The 17771-nt window shown below is 38.5% G+C and overlaps 1 protein-coding gene across 1 annotated transcript in view; it reads left to right on the top strand.

Annotated features, from left to right (window-relative positions):
• Positions 1-17771, top strand: part of asap2b (ArfGAP with SH3 domain, ankyrin repeat and PH domain 2b) — a 31805-nt gene that overhangs the window by 12792 nt on the left and 1242 nt on the right. Inside the window, exons 3-27 of the mRNA XM_017682291.2 lie at positions 966-1111; positions 1754-1828; positions 2193-2242; positions 4337-4466; positions 5083-5168; positions 5257-5332; positions 5421-5507; positions 6250-6353; positions 7075-7144; positions 8560-8647; positions 8767-8815; positions 8968-9134; positions 10141-10274; positions 10363-10457; positions 11120-11309; positions 13090-13175; positions 13269-13384; positions 13564-13631; positions 14388-14495; positions 14684-14927; positions 15053-15151; positions 15926-16208; positions 16837-16895; positions 17035-17132; positions 17412-17531. Coding sequence (XP_017537780.1) covers positions 966-1111; positions 1754-1828; positions 2193-2242; positions 4337-4466; positions 5083-5168; positions 5257-5332; positions 5421-5507; positions 6250-6353; positions 7075-7144; positions 8560-8647; positions 8767-8815; positions 8968-9134; positions 10141-10274; positions 10363-10457; positions 11120-11309; positions 13090-13175; positions 13269-13384; positions 13564-13631; positions 14388-14495; positions 14684-14927; positions 15053-15151; positions 15926-16208; positions 16837-16895; positions 17035-17132; positions 17412-17531 — 2828 coding nt within the window. The remainder of the gene's footprint in view (positions 1-965; positions 1112-1753; positions 1829-2192; positions 2243-4336; positions 4467-5082; positions 5169-5256; positions 5333-5420; positions 5508-6249; positions 6354-7074; positions 7145-8559; positions 8648-8766; positions 8816-8967; positions 9135-10140; positions 10275-10362; positions 10458-11119; positions 11310-13089; positions 13176-13268; positions 13385-13563; positions 13632-14387; positions 14496-14683; positions 14928-15052; positions 15152-15925; positions 16209-16836; positions 16896-17034; positions 17133-17411; positions 17532-17771) is intronic.

The following is a 17771-nucleotide window of genomic DNA, read 5'->3' as shown; positions in this document are numbered from 1 at the left end:
CGAAAAAGAAACAAAAACGTTTTCTTTCGGTACAATTTTGCATTACAGTGGTCTGCATATAAAACACCATGCATGGACTTTAAAAATGCATTTATCCATTCATATCTCACAACTATTGTTAAACCATGTCTCAGACATTTAGACCAATTTAGACCCATTTAGGTCTGAACTGCTTTTTTAGGTGAAATTTAGGTGAACCTCTTTTATGACATTGCTAAACATCAGTATATGACATACGTGCATGTGACATTTTTTTAACTGCCAGTGTAATTGCTGAAGGTTCTTTTTGGGGTTTATAGTGCCTTTGCAACTGCAGAAAGATGTGAAAAGAGATGTGAGAGATGCGAAAGTTGTACATAAGGAAAGTTTATGATATGTGCTTTATAAGAACGAGATGTTTCTAAAGCATAGGGTCTGAAATAAATGAACTGAGGTTGTCCTGTTGCAAGCAGGAGAGCATGAAAAAGATGGGTGTGATAACAGTTGGCTTAGGCTGTGAGAAATATTCTGATAAGGGTAAAGTACTGTTTGTGTGGTATAATAGTCAGTGCCAGTTTTCTTCCTCTTCAGGCTATGTGCATTTGTGTTAAACTCTTCATGTCAGCAGTTCATTGATCTTTATAAGCTCATAATTGTCCCCACAGTCAAAATTCTCTGAGAAAACATTGCACAAGATAAGCTAAAAAATGAGCAAATGAATACTGTCGTTATGGAGGATTTTAGAGTCTTAATTAGTCGCACATTGTGAATGTTTACAAGTACAATATGTGACGTTTTGTGTTTTGCTTTCAAACCATATAAAACAGCTCATTGCTGGATTGGTAATGACATAAGAATATGACCAGGCAGCTTGCAGGCTATCAGATTTAAAACATAAACCAACAGCTTTTATTATGGCATTTATTATCTCATTTATGTCATGCTGTGTTGTGCGCATGTGTGTGTGTGTGTGTTTCTGCTGTCAGCTCATGTAGAGAATGAGGAGCAGTACATTCAGGCCCTGGAGAAGTTTGGGGAGGCCTGTGTGTACAGAGATGACCCAGGTGTGGCTGCAGCCTTCCTTAAGTTTTCTGTCTTCACCAAAGAGCTCACTGCTCTCTTCAAGAACTTAGTAAGTGTTTCTCTCTCTCTCTCTCTCTCTCTCTCTCTCTCTCTCTCTCGCTCTCTTTCTCATCTTTCTCATCATTCTCATCATTTGCTCTCTCTTTTTTCTGCCTTTCTTGTCTCTTTCCTTGTCTTCTCTTTTATTATCTTTCTTTCTTTTCCTTTATTTCTTCTCTTTCTTTCTTTCTCTTAATTCTTTTAAAATCTTTTTCTGTCTCTCTTTCTGTCTCTCTCACTATATCTCTTCTCTCTCTTGCCGCCTCCCTTCTACCCCCCCACCCCCCCCACCCCCCTGTCACTGTGTCTAGCTCTATTTAGCAGTCTGGCTGCTGTGGGAACCAGAGCAGTTATTGTATTGCCTTGCCATACAAGGCCAGTGTTAGTGAGCTGTGTCTCTTTTTTGCAGCATTCGTCTGTAGCAGCTGCTGCTATTCACTGATCACACAGCATTGTAGCCTTTAAGTGTTTTTTAACACTTTAATTTCTGTTCCTCTGCTTTACCCCTTCATATGCTTTTAACAGTTTCAAAAGACAGCGGCCTTTTAAAAGACCACACAAGGATCACACTGTAGACTCAGTGAGGTGAAAGTCACAAACACTCTAGTCATAATGAAAAACGTAACCCACCCTTCTCACTGTGTGTTCACAGCTACAGAACATGAACAACATCATCACCTTTCCTTTAGACAGTCTGCTGAAAGGAGACCTGAAAGGAGTAAAAGGGGTATGATATCTTAATCACCAGCATGTCATCCATGTATTATTATTATTGTTATTATCATTATTATTAGTAGTAGTAGTAGTATAGTGTAATAGTCATAACAATAGCAACAACAAAACAAAACCGCAGTACTGATTAAAAAAATAATAAAAGTAATAACAATCCCTCAGTTTGGCTGCTGACAATGAAGATGTTTAATACTATATTTTGTCTATATTTTATTCACTTATTTACAAGTCCACTTAATGTGAAATGTGCTCAGATGTATGTAATATATTGTGTAGTACAACAATTTGTTTACTAATGACAAGTTATGTATGTAAGTATGTAAAAATCTACACTGACAGTCTTTCATTTCTGTTGGCAGGATTTAAAGAAGCCTTTTGATAAAGCCTGGAAGGACTATGAAACCAAAGTGTAAGCACCACTCACACGTTATTTTTTGTTTGCCCGTACGTTTCCGTTGTTCACACTGTGATATTTTGGCGGGCTGGAAGCAGGTAGGATCAGGTAACCGGCCATTGATTTCAAGTTACAGCGCAATGATCACCGCCTAGATAAGTATATGAGATGTGTCAGTTTTCAGCTTAGTGTTTAGAGGAGCATTCTTTTGCTTTTTGAGAGAGAAAAATAGCTCTGTGAACTAGACTACCAGGTTTTGTGCAGAGGCAGAACAGACTGCAGGTCATTCAATAAGCTGTTGGAAAAAAACATAGTGAATGCATTTAAGTGTACTTAAATATCCAGTAATAATCAGACTTCTGCAAAGTCTATTTGAGATTACTTTGCGACTTTGACACAGTCTGAGGCAAACATAATGGTTTAAGGGCTAACTACATTAGCTTTGTAGCTCCTTTGTATATTTGGACACTAGACATTTTATTGGTTGATGAATTACATTTAGGATAAGGGAAGAATTGTATAGATTATAGTTTTCACCTAAGCTATGTTATGAAAAAAAAACAGAGGCTCTCTGTTAATGCTAATGATTGCTCTCATATTAGTTTTACACTGTGATGTAAAAGCCGTAACATTATAACCAACTCCTTTTTTCTACACTCATTGTCTGTTTCATCAGCTCCACTTACCATATTTGTACTTCTACAATTACAGACTGTCCCCACAGGACCACCACAGAGCAGGTCTTATTTGGGTAGTGGATCATTCTCAGCACTGAAGTGACACTGACGTGGTGGTGGTGTGTTAGTGTATGTTGCGCTGGTGCAAGTGGATCGGACAAAGCAGTGCTGCTGGAGTTTCTAAACACCTCAGTGTCACTGCAGTGCTGAGAATGATCCACCACCCATACCTGCTCTGTGGTGGTCCTGTGGGGTCGTTGAAGAACAGGGCAAAAGGGGGGCTAACAAAGTATGCAGAGAAACAGAAGGATTACAGTCTGTAATTGTAGAAGTACAAAGTGCACCTATATAGTGGGTGGAGATGGTAAAATGGGCAGTGAGTGTAGAAACAAGGAGGTAGTTTTAATGTTATGGCTGATGCATGTAGTCCAGTGTCCAAATCATTTCATACCTTTGAGTTAGAGGGCTGGCCTTGTAGCACAGTTGCTTATCATGCTGTAGAGCCATGCCTTGAACAAACAGCCATAATGTCATGGCAAGTTCAACCTTATCACCACAGGCATAGTGTATTGGAATGTCTTACTCACGGTCTAAAGTTGTGGTGACAAAACACAACAACAAACCTGTTTTGGCTCAGTGTGTTGAAACTATAAGACTAAACTAAGCATATTATGTGAATATATCCACACATCTCATATGTACATCTGCTGAGCTCATTTCACATTGGATTCTTTTCTGTAATTATTCATTTTTATTGTATGTTTATTGTATTTGTATTTATTGTGTGGGCGGCACGGTGGTTCAGTGGTGGTTCGCCTCACAGCAAGAAGGGTCTGGGTTCAATTCCTGTCAGTTGCCCAGGCTCCCCATGCGTGCATGTTCTCCCCATGTCTGCAAGGGTTTCTTCTGGGTACTCTGGTTTCCTCCCACAGTCCAAAAATATGCGGTCAGGCTTATTGGACACACTAAATTACCCCTAGGTGTGATTGTGAGTATGAGAGTATATGTCTGTCTGTCTGCCCTGCGATGGAGTAGTGACCTGTCAAGGGTGTATCCTGCCTTTTGCCCAATGACAGGCCCCAGCACCCCCCTGCGACCCAGAAGGATAAGCAGCTTAGACTATGTGTGTGTGTGTGTGTGTGTGTGTGTGTGTGTGTGTGTGTGTGTGTGTGTGTGTGTGTGTGTATTTATTGTGCTTTATTATACCTTTCCCTTGGTTTAATACTTCTTATCTGCTTGTGTGTTCTGGTCTGCTTAGTATGTTACATGTTATACATGTGTGCACACACCAATTACTTGTATGTGTAACATACTTGGTGAAATAAAGTCATTCTGTTTTGATTCTAATATATGTTGATTAGAAAAAGACAGTATGGTAATTGTGTAATAACTAAATCTCATGCTGTACTTGTGCTCTCCTTGATCTCTGTAGGAATAAGATTGAGAAGGAGAAGCGAGAACACGCCAAGCAGCATGGGATGATCAGAACAGAGATCAGTGGAGGAGAGATCGCAGAGGAGATGGAGAAAGAGAGACGTGTCTTTCAGCTCCAAATGTGTGAGGTAAGGAGTGCAGTTCTTATCCCAGAACATGGGAAGTAGGGGTACTGAGGGTAGCACCCCTCACATCTAGACTACTAAATATAAATGAAAAATAATAAATTCAAATAGAAACTTTAAAAGAGAGTATTTTGAACACAGCCTAGACCTGTGTGCTTGTTGTGGGAATTTATATATGTGTATATATGTGACATAGCATTTACCAGTGTCACGGTTGGCCCCTCCCAGTCCTGTACGCGTTTGTTTTGGTGTTCTAGTCCTGCCCCTTGTTTGGTTACTTCTCCCCTAATTGTCTCCACCTGTTTTCCACCTGTCCCTCGTTATCCCTATTGTATTTAAGCCCTGTGTTTGTACTTGGTCTTGGCTGGTCTTTGTTTGATTGTATTGGTCTATGTTTGCTTTGTTTGAATCTGTGTTGTTGGTTGTATTCTGGTTTATGTCATGTCTGCCCCACAATCTCTCTGTATTGGCTCATTGACCCTGGACCGTTATGACCCTGATTTTGGATTTGCCCTTAATAAAAGTTGCTTACCTCCACACATGCGTCCGCTACCTCGCTCCCCGTTACAACCAGCAGATGTATTTGTTCTCTCATTCTGAGGCCTGTTCTGTTTTTCAGTATCTCCTCAAAGTGAACGAAATCAAAGTTAAGAAGGGGGTCGACTTGGTTCAGAATCTTATCAAATACTTTCACGCTCAGTGCAAGTAAGTATTTAAGATGTTCTCAAAATAGAAGCATAGTTAATTCTCTGGTTAAAATGAGCCAGCATGCTCAAACTCTCTTTCTATCCAGTTTCTTTCAAGATGGCATAAAAGTTGTGGAAAATCTCAAACCGGTGATGGAAAGACTGTCCACAGACTTAACAACAGTGAGTTACTTATACCATCTCAGCCTGTTTATTCTGCACCATACACTGTTTGAGGCATTTCATCTGAATCTGTCTTTTTGCATATCAGATTAAACAGGCGCAGGATGGAGAAAGAAAGCAGTTGAGCCAGCTCAGAGATGTTCTGAAGTCATCTTTGCAAACAGAACAGAAAGAGGTATATAAAACATATATTGCTTTTTTCCACGTGAAACAAAAATAAATAAATAAAATAACAAGAAGATATTGATTTTCCACTTACTTTGCTTACATTGCAAGAAAAAAAATGCAAGTGTTTCATTCAAACAAAATGTAGTACTGAAATCCTGTTTTAGCCATATTGTTTGCATTTTGGAGTGAAAGCAAAGTCGTGTAATTCATTTAGTCTTTAATCTATTCATCTCTTCATTGAAGGAGGATCACGTAAAGGAGAATTATACCAATGTTTGAAAAATTATTTCTATTCAGTTGCTAATGTAAATAGTCATTCAGAGTGGTGTGATTGTGAATTGTGGACCTACATGTCTTCTGTTTTTTTTTTTTTAATGGAACATTTTATAATAGTAAAACAGTGGGTACCATTTTGCCTTACAACCCCCTGAACCAGCATTTTAGACCAAAGGATTTTTGTAAAACTACTGAAAAACAATGTCTCAGGCATCTGACAGTGCATTCATAACCTTTTCATGTAATAACTGTCTGTGAAGGAGTTTTTAGAGGCATTTAACACTTCAGGTGTCTGGCTCCTATCAGCGCCATATGAACAAGTGTGACTCAGCACGTTGTAAATGTCTTTGTTTACATTTTAACCATTTCATTTTGCTGAAATATCAAAAAATTACAGGAATTCCACCATAAATTTGGTACATTGCATGGCTTGACTCAAAACTGTTCAAACTGCATATCTTTGACTTTGGCAGGACTCTCAGGCTAAACAGAACACAGGCTATAGTCTACACCAGCTGCAGGGCAACAAGGCCTACGGCACAGAGCGCTCTGGGATGCTCTCCAAGCGCAGTGAAGGGTGAATAAAAGCCTTACTTTAAAAATTAGATAATACAGTAGTGTTTATATATATCTCTGGGATGCAACACTTTGACTTAATAAGGCATTTATAATAATACTCTATATTTATTTGATACTTCAACTCTCAAAATCACAGTTATTGCCAGTGATAACAGAATCATGATGTAATTAATTGTGAATTATTTCCCACTTGTAGCTCTTTGTAAACTAAGGGATAATTTAAGTTGAATGTGCAGATTCTAAACATTCAGTTCATTCCAGATCTGTGTTTGAAAGATACATTTTATAATCTGATTTAAATATGATCAAAAATATTTTTTGTGGAAAGAAAACACATTTTTGCTACAGTTTTACAATTTCTTGACACTATAAATTATGGAAATGTAGACAAAAACCTGTTGATACAGAACGTAAATTGAATAAAAATGTATGTAATTATTTTTTTTAATTTGCAATTAAACATGTAAGCATGGTTACATGTAAAAATGGCAGTAGAGAATTAATAACTCAACTTCAAAGGGTTAATGTTCTTACAATGTTAGTGGCTTTTCCAAATAGTCATTCAGATTCATACATTGTAATGTTTGTCCATGAATGTGAAGTAAAGTAGTTCATTTAAACCTAATTAGATGAATGAATCACAATTCATTCAAACTGCTTACGCTGAGTGGTACTGGCTGAAAGTGAATACTAATGTTTCCTGTCTGCACTGTTTTCAGGCTGAGGAAGGTATGGCAGAAAAGGAAGTGCTCTGTGAAGAATGGATATTTGACCATTTGCCATGCAACAGTAAGTAAAAGTCTGGCTTCTGCTTGCTAAAAAACTCCACCAGATGTCTTCACCATTACTTCTTTACAGTGACCCCCTTTGTCAGATCAGTAATTTGTCTATGTGGGGTTACTGTAGTCCTGAGGTTTGCAAACAAGCAAATCAGAAAGACAAGACAGGAAGGAAGAGCTTTTGGAGAAGTACAGTATGACAGTGAAAGTGTGCACAGAGGACGACTGAGTTAGCACTAACTTTAAATGGGGTGATTTCATCCCCTCAGCAATCTCATCAGAGATGCATGACAACACACTGTGGAAGGGCAATGGATAAGTTCTCTGTAGTGAGAATTATCAATAACTTGAATCTGTATTTTAACTCTAAGAACCCACTGCATTGATTAGTCATAACAGTACACTTCACACATTAGTTGAATAGTAATTACTGAATAAGATAAGATAAGATAAGGCTTTATTGTCATTCACATCACATGTGGTACATGAGGTGGAACAAAACATTGTACCCACGGTCCAGTTAACTCCCAAAGTAACAAACAATAAAACAATAAACAATAAATAGAAGGTGCAAATAAAGGGGTGGACAAATAACAGCAGCATGGACCACAGCAGTATGAGTACGAGGTAGGAGGTGTACATCTTAATACTGGTAATGTATAAAGTGACGTGTGATATAGTGGAGGCACTGATACAGTACAGCAGCAATAAATAAGTGGACATGAAGTGCCATTGCAGTGATTGTCTAATTGGAGTTTAAGAGTCTTACAGCTTCAGGGAAGAAGCTGTTCCTCAGTCTGGTTGTTTTGCTCTTAATGCTCCGCAACCTCCTACCTGAGGGGAGCAGAACAAAAAGGGTGTGTGCTGGATGAGTGGGGTCCTTCATGATGCCAGTGGCCCTTAACCTATATACCTTAACCTTCTATTATCTAATAATGTTTCGAACGCAGTTTCCTCATTTTAGAAGTCCCACAGTTCATCTAGTCCCACAGTTCATCTTCTAAGACATGCAAATAATTTACAAATCCTGAAGCAAATTAGGTTTTGGTCTTAGGTGAGCAAGCAAATCCACAATTATAAAAGTGTTTTTAAGGCTTTTTTTTATTATGGCACCCTCATTGCTTGCTAGGAGCTTGACACAGAGTCACATTTCACACAGGGAGAGCTAACAGTGTCCTAAGTTTATAACAGAGGTAACAATACTTAATTTGATTATATTTGTCTATATATATATATATATATATATATATATATATATATATATATATTTCTGCCACTGAATTGCTGCCAAGGTTTCATAAAGAAAGACGATTAATGAATGACTAATTAGCCCAGAAAATTTAGATTCAGGCATTCTCACTTTTTTTTTAATTGTCTAGGACTTAAAAACGCCCCCGCTGATCAGTCCCATCCTTTTCTTTATAGGCTAACACACCACCAGCCAAACTCAACCTGTTAACCTGCCAAGTGAAATGCAACCCAGAGGAGAAGAAAAGCTTTGATCTCATATCCCGTGAGTCACATCCACTACAGACGTGAAGCACACTATTACTCTCAATAAATGTCATAAGTCTTGGTTAAGTGCTGTTATACCATTCTTTGCTGATTATTTATTTCTTTGTTTTGCAACAGATGACAGAACTTATCACTTTCAAGCAGAAGATGAGACAGAGTGTCAAATGTGAGTTTCATTGTGTGTATATTAATAGAAATGTGTGAAAATATTGTGTGAAGAGAGAGAGAGAGAGAGAGACGAGGAGAATTAAACCACAATGTTGATAATGAGCAAACAGCGTCATGCTTGTTAATGTATTTTTAAAACTCCTGCTGCAGATGGGTTTCCGTTCTGCAGAACAGTAAGGAGGAGGCCTTGAGCAATGCCTTTAAGGGGGATCAGGATGAGGGAGAGAACAATATTGTGCAGGAGCTGACCAAGGCTATCGTGAGTGAGGTGAAGAGGATGAGTGGAAACGATGTTTGCTGTGACTGCGGAGCTCCAAGTGAGTCATCCACTCCATCAGTCCATCCTTACTCTCCACAGCACCCTCACTTTTACTCATATTTGAGGCCAAGTTAATTCATCAGTATGACAGATGCTCAGAACTTCCTAGAACTTTTTCCACCTAAATATCAGCTGATGACTTTTGCACTGCGTATTTGAGCAGGGTACTTATAGTGATCGGCAAAAGATAAAATTTACAGAAATATAGTTAGTAGCCAAGACGTGTTTAATGTCTAAAGTTTGCTTCTTTAGTTTTGCGTTGGAGCTACAGTGTAATGGAAGCTTATGAGAACTATAGACCAATAGTTTCTGGCAGGTGCAGTTATATGGGGACAGTCGTGGGCTGGAGGTTAGGAAAACAGCCTTGTGACCCCGACTTCCCAGGCTGGGGAGCAGTTGGACTGCCCACTGCTCCAGGCAAGTGTGCTTGTGGGCTAGTGTGTATGTGGGTATTTCACTGCATGATTGGGTCAAAATGCAGAGGGAAATTTCCCCGTTGTGGGACTAATAAGGGATACTTAAGCTTAATGTAGAAACAACTGCTATTATATGTAGAAATTGACAGATTCATAGAAAATATTCAGGTTTTAAGATGTCAGCTATTACAGTTTTATACAGTGAAGTCTATGCAATGTACTTCTGTCCATTTCAGTAGATAGCAGTTTGTCATACAGTATCAGAAACCACATAAACAATTCATCTGAGATGACTCAGTTAGATTGACATGATTTGAGAGATGATTTGATTTATTGATAGAGTATAAGGATCCCTTATTTGTTAACTACATTAGTCTCAAAATTCCAGTGAAAAACTAAAGATGCAAACTTTGAACACCTAACATGTCCTGGCTTGTGATTGGCTGCAATTTCGATAAGGGGGTAATTGTACAATTAGTTTTTTTGCCACATTACCTTTTTAAAAGTCACAGAAATGCATCAAATGTAAGTCAAATAAATTCTTAAAGTAACAGATCTTATCTTAAAGTAACTCTATTATTCCTGCAGATCCAACATGGCTCTCTACAAATTTGGGTGTTCTGATCTGCATTGAATGCTCTGGCATCCACCGGGAAATGGGTGTGCACTACTCCAGAATACAGTCTCTTACTTTAGATGTGCTTGGAACATCAGAACTCTTGGTAGGTCTTTCTAAGTTTCCAGATATGACAGTAGGGGTATTACGCATGTAATGGTTTATAACTCCTAAGTCTTCTAAACTTTTGGCAGCTGGCCAGGAATGTGGGGAATGCAGGCTTCAATGACATCATGGAGGCCAAACTTTCAGGAGAGGACATATCCAAACCAAACCCCTCAAGTGACATGTGAGTGACTGATTTTATCAGTAAGATCTTTCTTCTTTATTAAATGAGACATCCATCTTCTCCATTACTTGCCTAAACAATCCTACATCTCATTAAGATCAGCCCTTTAATGTATAGTCCAAACAAAGCACCTTTAAAGGACCAAGTTGGCACAAATTCAAATCTGACATGTTTTCTCTGAAGTTTGCTCATTTAGTTTTCCACTTATGCTAGCAATGGAGTTGTTACGTAATCTCAAATAGACTTGCTTATGTGGTTTCTGACCACTTTAAAAATATATATTACAGAAACACACACACACACACACACACACACACATTTTTTAAGCCGCTTCTCCCTCAGGGTCGAGGGGGGCTGCTGGAGCCTATCCCAGCAGTCATCGGGCGGAAGGCAGGATACACCCTGGACCGGTAGCCAGTTCATCGCAGATCACAAGACCATATCACACTAAATTCAAACTGACAATTACAAAATGCTTTTTATCTATTAAGTGTGACAGTAGCTAAGCAAGTCAGCTGGAGATTGCTCAACAAGCTCAAGGTAGTGGTTGATGATTTAGGTGGACAGTTTGCACAATGCTAATTGGTGCCTTGTAGCTCCAGTGTTAAATTAAACAAGAATTAAACAGAGTTAACTGTTGAATTATTCTATCTGTCCATCAGGCAGAGCCGCAAAGACTTCATCACATCTAAATACATAGAGAAACGCTTTGCCCAGCGCAGACGTATGGATGCACCTGCCAAACTGCGCAGCTTATACGAGGCTGTGAAGGGCCGGGACATCTTCTCCCTGCTGCAGGTGTATGCTGAAGGAGTGGATCTCACAGAGACTTTAACCATGACCAATGAACATGTGAGTCAGTTTTCAGCTGTGCTGCCCATAGGCACCAAAACCACACACAAAAAATGTAATTTACACAATTAATCTCCCACTTAACCACTTACATTTTATTACATACTTCTATAACAAAACACTTTGAATAGAATCAACCACTTTGCATTGAAGTGAACTGAACAATAACTAAACAATAAGCCGTAGGATGTAATAAGCCTTGGATTTTAATTAAGACATGTTTGGCGTCAAAGTATGCTTCTTTAATGTTTTGCCAGAGCTATAGGCTAATGTAGCTAACAAGGGATGGGCGCTTATAGAACTCCAGCCTAAACCATCACACAATAGACTCAATAGTAATCTCAATTAGTGGAATCTGACAATGTATGACAATGACAAACACAGGTTATCCTAAGATGGCTGCTGCTGTTTTTAGCTATGTAACATACTTCTGTTCATTTGGTAAAACTTTGTTGAAGAGCAGCAGTCGTAAGGCGGTACCTACATTAAGTCCTTTATGACATCTGATTTACATACATAAACTTTTATAAAAGCTAATTCCAAGAAGCATCAGTTGCAATTTGCCTTTAAAGGCTAATGTCATTTGTAATGAAAGGCCTATGTGTGTGTTGTGCAGCCTTATGAACGCTGCTGATCAGTAAAAAGTTAGTTTACAATAGATAACACCTTTTCATACAGTATCTATAAATTGACTACTTGAGATTACTTTTTAGGCACATGTGTGATGGTTTAGGCAGTTTTGCATGATGCTCATTTGAGATTATGCATTTTAAGGCAAGTGTGTGAAGATTTAGGCTTGATTTTGTTTGGATCATTTAGTTTGGCTGATGCCAATTGGTGAGATACAAGCTTCCATTACTTGTAATGTAGCCTTGTAGCTCAAGCTCTAATCCACAGCTGCTGAGTTTTGGTAACTGAAAAATAAAGCTATAGTGCTATATGGATCTTTAAAGGGGAATTCAATAGATTTTTCAAAATTTCTGCATAATTAAATACTTAAGAATAAGAGTAGTTTGGTGTGAAATTCTCCATTCTAGAGAACCATACTAAGACAGAATTCTTCTCAGTGGTGGTGATAGGAACCAGACGTCCAGAGCTTTTAAAGCCTCTAAAAGTTCCCTCACAGAAAGTTATTACAACAAGTGGTTACAAAGATGTTTTTAGAAGATGATGTTTTTACAAGCAGAGGCTTCCTGATGCCCAAGACATTGTTTTATGGTAGATTTGAGAGAAGATTTTGGCCTAAAATATCTTTTTTTAAATACATATTGCACAGTAGGTATTTTTTCAGATTAACCACTATTTTACCATTATTGACATAACATATAAAAAATCTGAGGATATAAGTAGGATCTTTAGTTGTAATGGATAATAAATAAAATGGCTATATTTGCATTGTAAACATCATATCCCCTGCTTCTTATCACCATCACCACTGTAAAGAAATCCAAGTTGGTTAACTTCTCTACAGTGTACCATTTCTCATTAAAACACTTTAAGGGATTAAGTCTAGTCATGTATTTTTGCTTTTAATGGAAAATCTCCATTCAAAATCCTGTGCAGTTCAGGTCTAGGCTTAACCGCTCTCTGGGAAACTTTTGTTTACATCTTGATGAATGAATCATTTACGAATTTTGAAAAATCTGTGTCCCTTCAAAGTCACTTCTAACCTCCGTTAATCCATTTCACTGTGGTACAGATTGACCAGTACATTTTCTTATTTTACTTTTTTAGTCCTTTTTTTTCCTGATTGACTAGTTTGCTCCTCTCACTTTGACAGGAACCAGGTGAGACAGCGCTGCACCTGGCAGTGCGAATGGTGGACAGAAACTCCCTCCACATTGTAGACTTTCTCGCACAAAACAGGTAAGACAACATTGCTACGTTGCTACATCAGTCAAAAAAAGATCACTGTGGTTAGTTTATCATTCCTCATGAGGCTTATGTGTGTGTGTGTAGTGGGAATTTAGACAAACAAACAGCAAAGGGAAGCACAGCGCTGCACTATTGTTGCCTGACAGACAGCAGTGAATGCCTGAAACTTTTGCTACGGGGGAAAGCCTCTGTCACCACCAGTAAGAGAACCATTCATATAAATAGACACCACTGCAGTTTTATAATGGCATTGCTATTGAATAAATTAGTCACCCTGCTAATGCCCTTTTATCACCTCTGCCTAAACAGTTATAACACAAAAACCCTGCTCTCGTGTACTGTATGTTCATGGTATGCTTTGCCATGTGTTTTCACTCAGCTAATGAAGCTGGAGAGACTCCTTTGGACTTGGCCAGACGACTGAAGCACACACAGTGTGAGGAGCTGGTAAATACAGCTTTGATTCATGCCTTTATGATTTATAATCTTTACTACTTTTTCAATTTGAGTGGGTCACATGGCTAGTTATGGCTTCTCACAACACTGAATATATAAAAATATAAATCATTTGTTATTCATTTCTTTTAATGCTCCGCTCCTGTTATTATTACAAAATATAATGACCTTGTAAAAATATGAGTTTGACTGGTGCTTAGATACAAAGAGTTATATGGAAAAGTGTGGGCACTATGTTTTGTGTATAGATATATATATACACACATATACACACACACGTACATTATATATATATATATATACATACACACACACTTTAAATAAATATAAAGTATACAAAAACATACAGTATAAAATGTGTCATAACTTTTGCACAGGCCATATTTTGTTTATATAAAGCAAAATATGCCCCCCCACCCCCCGTTATATTCAGCACATATGCAGTAATTGTACTTAAAGATTTTGTGAAAATGTGGTCTTTGTAGAGGACGCATTAACTTTTCATTTAGAACATCAACAAAACACACATGCATATGATCAAAAACATTGCATAAAGTTCATTGCATAGTAGCGTAATAATCAGTAGAGAAACACCCAATCACAATATCATTCAGTATTAATGTAAAGTCTACCTGATGCAGTGTAAATTCCCCAAAAGAAAGCGATGCTGTACTGCCACAACTGAGCTGCAGTGTTTCTGTCCTATATGAGTGGTGCTGATTTCTCTCTCTCCACTGTTGCTGGTAGCTGATCCAGGCACAGACAGGCAAGTTCAACGTCCATGTGCATGTGGAATATGAATGGTGTCTGCACAATGAAGACCTGGATGAGAGCGATGATGAAATGGAGGATAAGGTGCACACTGTTGCTGTCATTAATTCACACAGTTCCTACATTACCGATTATTTAAAGATTATTTAGACTTTAGACCTTGCTGCAATGGTATTGGGGAGATTATCTGACCATTATCATTATTAGAATTGTGTATAACGTGTGCACCCAGTTGTATTTACATATGTTCTTCTTTTTGGAACGGGTGGCAGCCTATCCCTCAGAAGCGTGAGGAACGTCCTGTCAGCTGCTTCGTGCCAGGCAGTGGCCCTATGCAACCCAACATGTCCGCCTTAGCGAGGGATGTGGTCAGCGCTTTTCGGGAAAAGCAGAGGGGTGCAATTGCCAGCATGATGTGTAATGAAACCTACGGCACTGTGATGGACCTCAGCCCTCCTCCCTCTAACACGCTCCCCCTGTCCCTCCCACAGCTACCTCCACGAAACCCAGCCCTGGGTAAGCACTACCCTCCCTGCTAACACATAACTCTGAAAGGATTCAGGTGCATCAATAATAAATTACAGAAATACTGTATCTTTAAGACAGACTTAGTTTTGTGTTCATGAATGTTATGTTTTCAGGATCTGTTGGATGGAAACCTGTGGAGGCTATAGGGAGACAGAGATCCTCCTCAGATCCCCTCAACCCTACCAGTCCAGAAAACAACACTTCAGAGTATGGTGAGTGGCAGGCCTCAGATACCTCACAGCTTAAGGTGAAGGTGGCTCAGCCTAAAAGCTAGGCAAGCAATTTTTAACTGACCTGGTAACATTGTAATACTGTATGACATACTGTTATCCATAAATGTGGACTTAAGTATTTTGCTAAGCTAAAAAAATGGTAGCAACCGTCTCAAAACCTGAATTTTGTCCATTTTTCTATATGATAGTATGTCATATACTGTCAGAAACAACATAAGCAGACTTGACAGCTGGAGATTAATTGAAAGGGGAGCTCCACATTTTTTCAAACTTTTTGCATAACCAGGGGATGTCACATCTGTAGCATCTGTTAACCTTTACATTCTGTTTTTATGAAGAATGGACCAAAAGAAATAGAAAAAAGTCTGGTTCCACTGACATTAAAAGTAAAGTAGTTTTTTTCCTTCTCCTGTAAAGTTGTCATTTTGGAGATACGAGGTTTTCTTCTGACAACAGCGATATGTACATTTTAGGCAGTGCTTGGTTCCCATCACCACTACTATGAACAATTTGAGAAGACTCTCTAGAACAGAGCATTTCTCATCAAACCACTGTGTTTTGAATGACTTTGTTCTTATCTCAGCAACTAAATTATGTAGAAAATGTGCAAAATTGATGGACTAAGTTTTTCACTGGAGCTATAAAGCTAATGAAGCTAGCAAGTAAAAGCATGTGATTGTAGCTGAATGATTCAGTCCTCTTGTTCATTTCTAATATGGGAAGCATATGTACGTTGTGTTCTCTCTCTTGCAGTTCTCCCCCCTGCTCCTCCACCTCCTCCAGTAACCAAGAGGCCCATGGAGCCCAAGATCCAGACAAAAAACACATCTCTGCCTCCAGTGCCCCTGGTGCCTAGCATACCCTCAGCACCACCTCTCATTCAGATGCCATCTGTGCCTTTGGTTCCATCCATTCCTGCTCCTACATTTATTCCAGTGCCCCCACCTCCCCCAGTGCCCCCTGCACCCCCATACAGACCCTTAGCAGTACCTGTACCCTTACCACCTAGAGGCCCTGCACTCAAACCACCCACAGGGTAAGAGCTCTCCATTAACAAGCACAATGACTTTACAGTGCCCATCAAGTTTGGACTGAGATTTTTAAATCACAGTTTTAATAAATGTGTACGATTGTCAGTTTGTAGTAACTTAACATATTAAAAACAAACCAGGTTTATTTTATTTTGAGAGAAATAATAGTGTAAATATTTGAGTCAGTAGCTATAAAAAAACTATACATTATATAAAAAACAAAAACCAAGAGAAAATCCACTGAAAGCTATAACTGATGCACTTTTAATGCAAGCTTTTTCCAGGCAATTTTAACTGTTCGCATGAACAGTGTGCAGCAGTCATGGCTGTAAGGGCCTTTTTTAAATGAAACAAATCATTTAATTATTTGTTAAATACATTTCTTTTTAATCACTTTCACAAAAGTGTACATGCGTGATAGTTTTATAATAAACATGGCTAGTCTTTAACTTGCATGTTAAATTGTTGTAAAGTGAAAAATTGCACTCATGTATTAAAACTGCTTTGAAATCCTTGGTGTTTCCAAACATTTGATTGGCAGTGTAAATCCGGGTATTTCATACTTGCATACAAAAAAAACCCTGTCTTGCTTTGCTCATCATGTTGACTGAAAGCTGATGTTTATCATTTCAGAATGGACAAAAACATTGCCAAAACACAACCCAACAGGCCGAGACCCCCTGACGTACCAGGTATGTCAGAACATGATATACACATACAGGCTATGTAACTGCAAACATCTGCTCTGATATTCTGCATTTTTTGTCAGACTCAGCTAATGAACATAATGTTATTATGAAGCTTACTTCTTCCTTTTTTGACATTGAACAGAAAAAACTGAAAAAGATGGACCTCCTCCACCTCCAAATCCTGCACCCATATCTCCCCCAGCCCCACCCCCTGCGCCTAAGCCTAGAGTGATCCAGACCGTAAGTCATTTACAGTTAACTGTTCTTCATACCGCAAATGAATTAAATTATAACTGTGCACAATTGTGTTCCTGGACATATTCTAAAACATGACATATGAAATAAGTATTATTGTTATTATTATTATTATTATTAATTAAATTCAGTGCCTGCTTTCTTACCCATTTTGTGATGATTTTTCTGGTAAACATTGAAATAAAATATTAAAATTAAAAAAATTCTGCTATTCAACACAACAGTGTATAGCATACATAATGCAATGTGTAATGTTTGTGACAGAAACAGAAGCCAAAGCGAGTGAAAGCCATCTACAAATGTAAGGCTGACAATCCGGATGAGCTCACCTTTGCTGAGGGAGAAGTGATTATAGTGGATGGAGAAGAGGACAAGGAGTGGTGGGTGAGTGTTCAGTTCATGCTAAAATGACCAAACCTCTAGATGGGAACATTGTATAGTGTATATTGATTGTATATTTTATATCATATACTGCCATTATGGTTTAGCAAGCGTTTTCAAGAAATACTCTGAATGTAATAACATGGAGATGCACGCCTGGGGCCTGTCTCTCAAAACAGCATTTCTTCATTAGTTATATAACTTACAAACCAGAATATGTACGTTTTAGAGAACTCTCTGGTG

Source organism: Pygocentrus nattereri, chromosome 4 (genome assembly GCF_015220715.1).
Source record: "Pygocentrus nattereri isolate fPygNat1 chromosome 4, fPygNat1.pri, whole genome shotgun sequence".
In the NCBI taxonomy this organism is placed as follows: Eukaryota; Metazoa; Chordata; class Actinopteri; order Characiformes; family Serrasalmidae; genus Pygocentrus; species Pygocentrus nattereri.
This window is presented reverse-complemented; position numbering and strand designations above follow the sequence as displayed.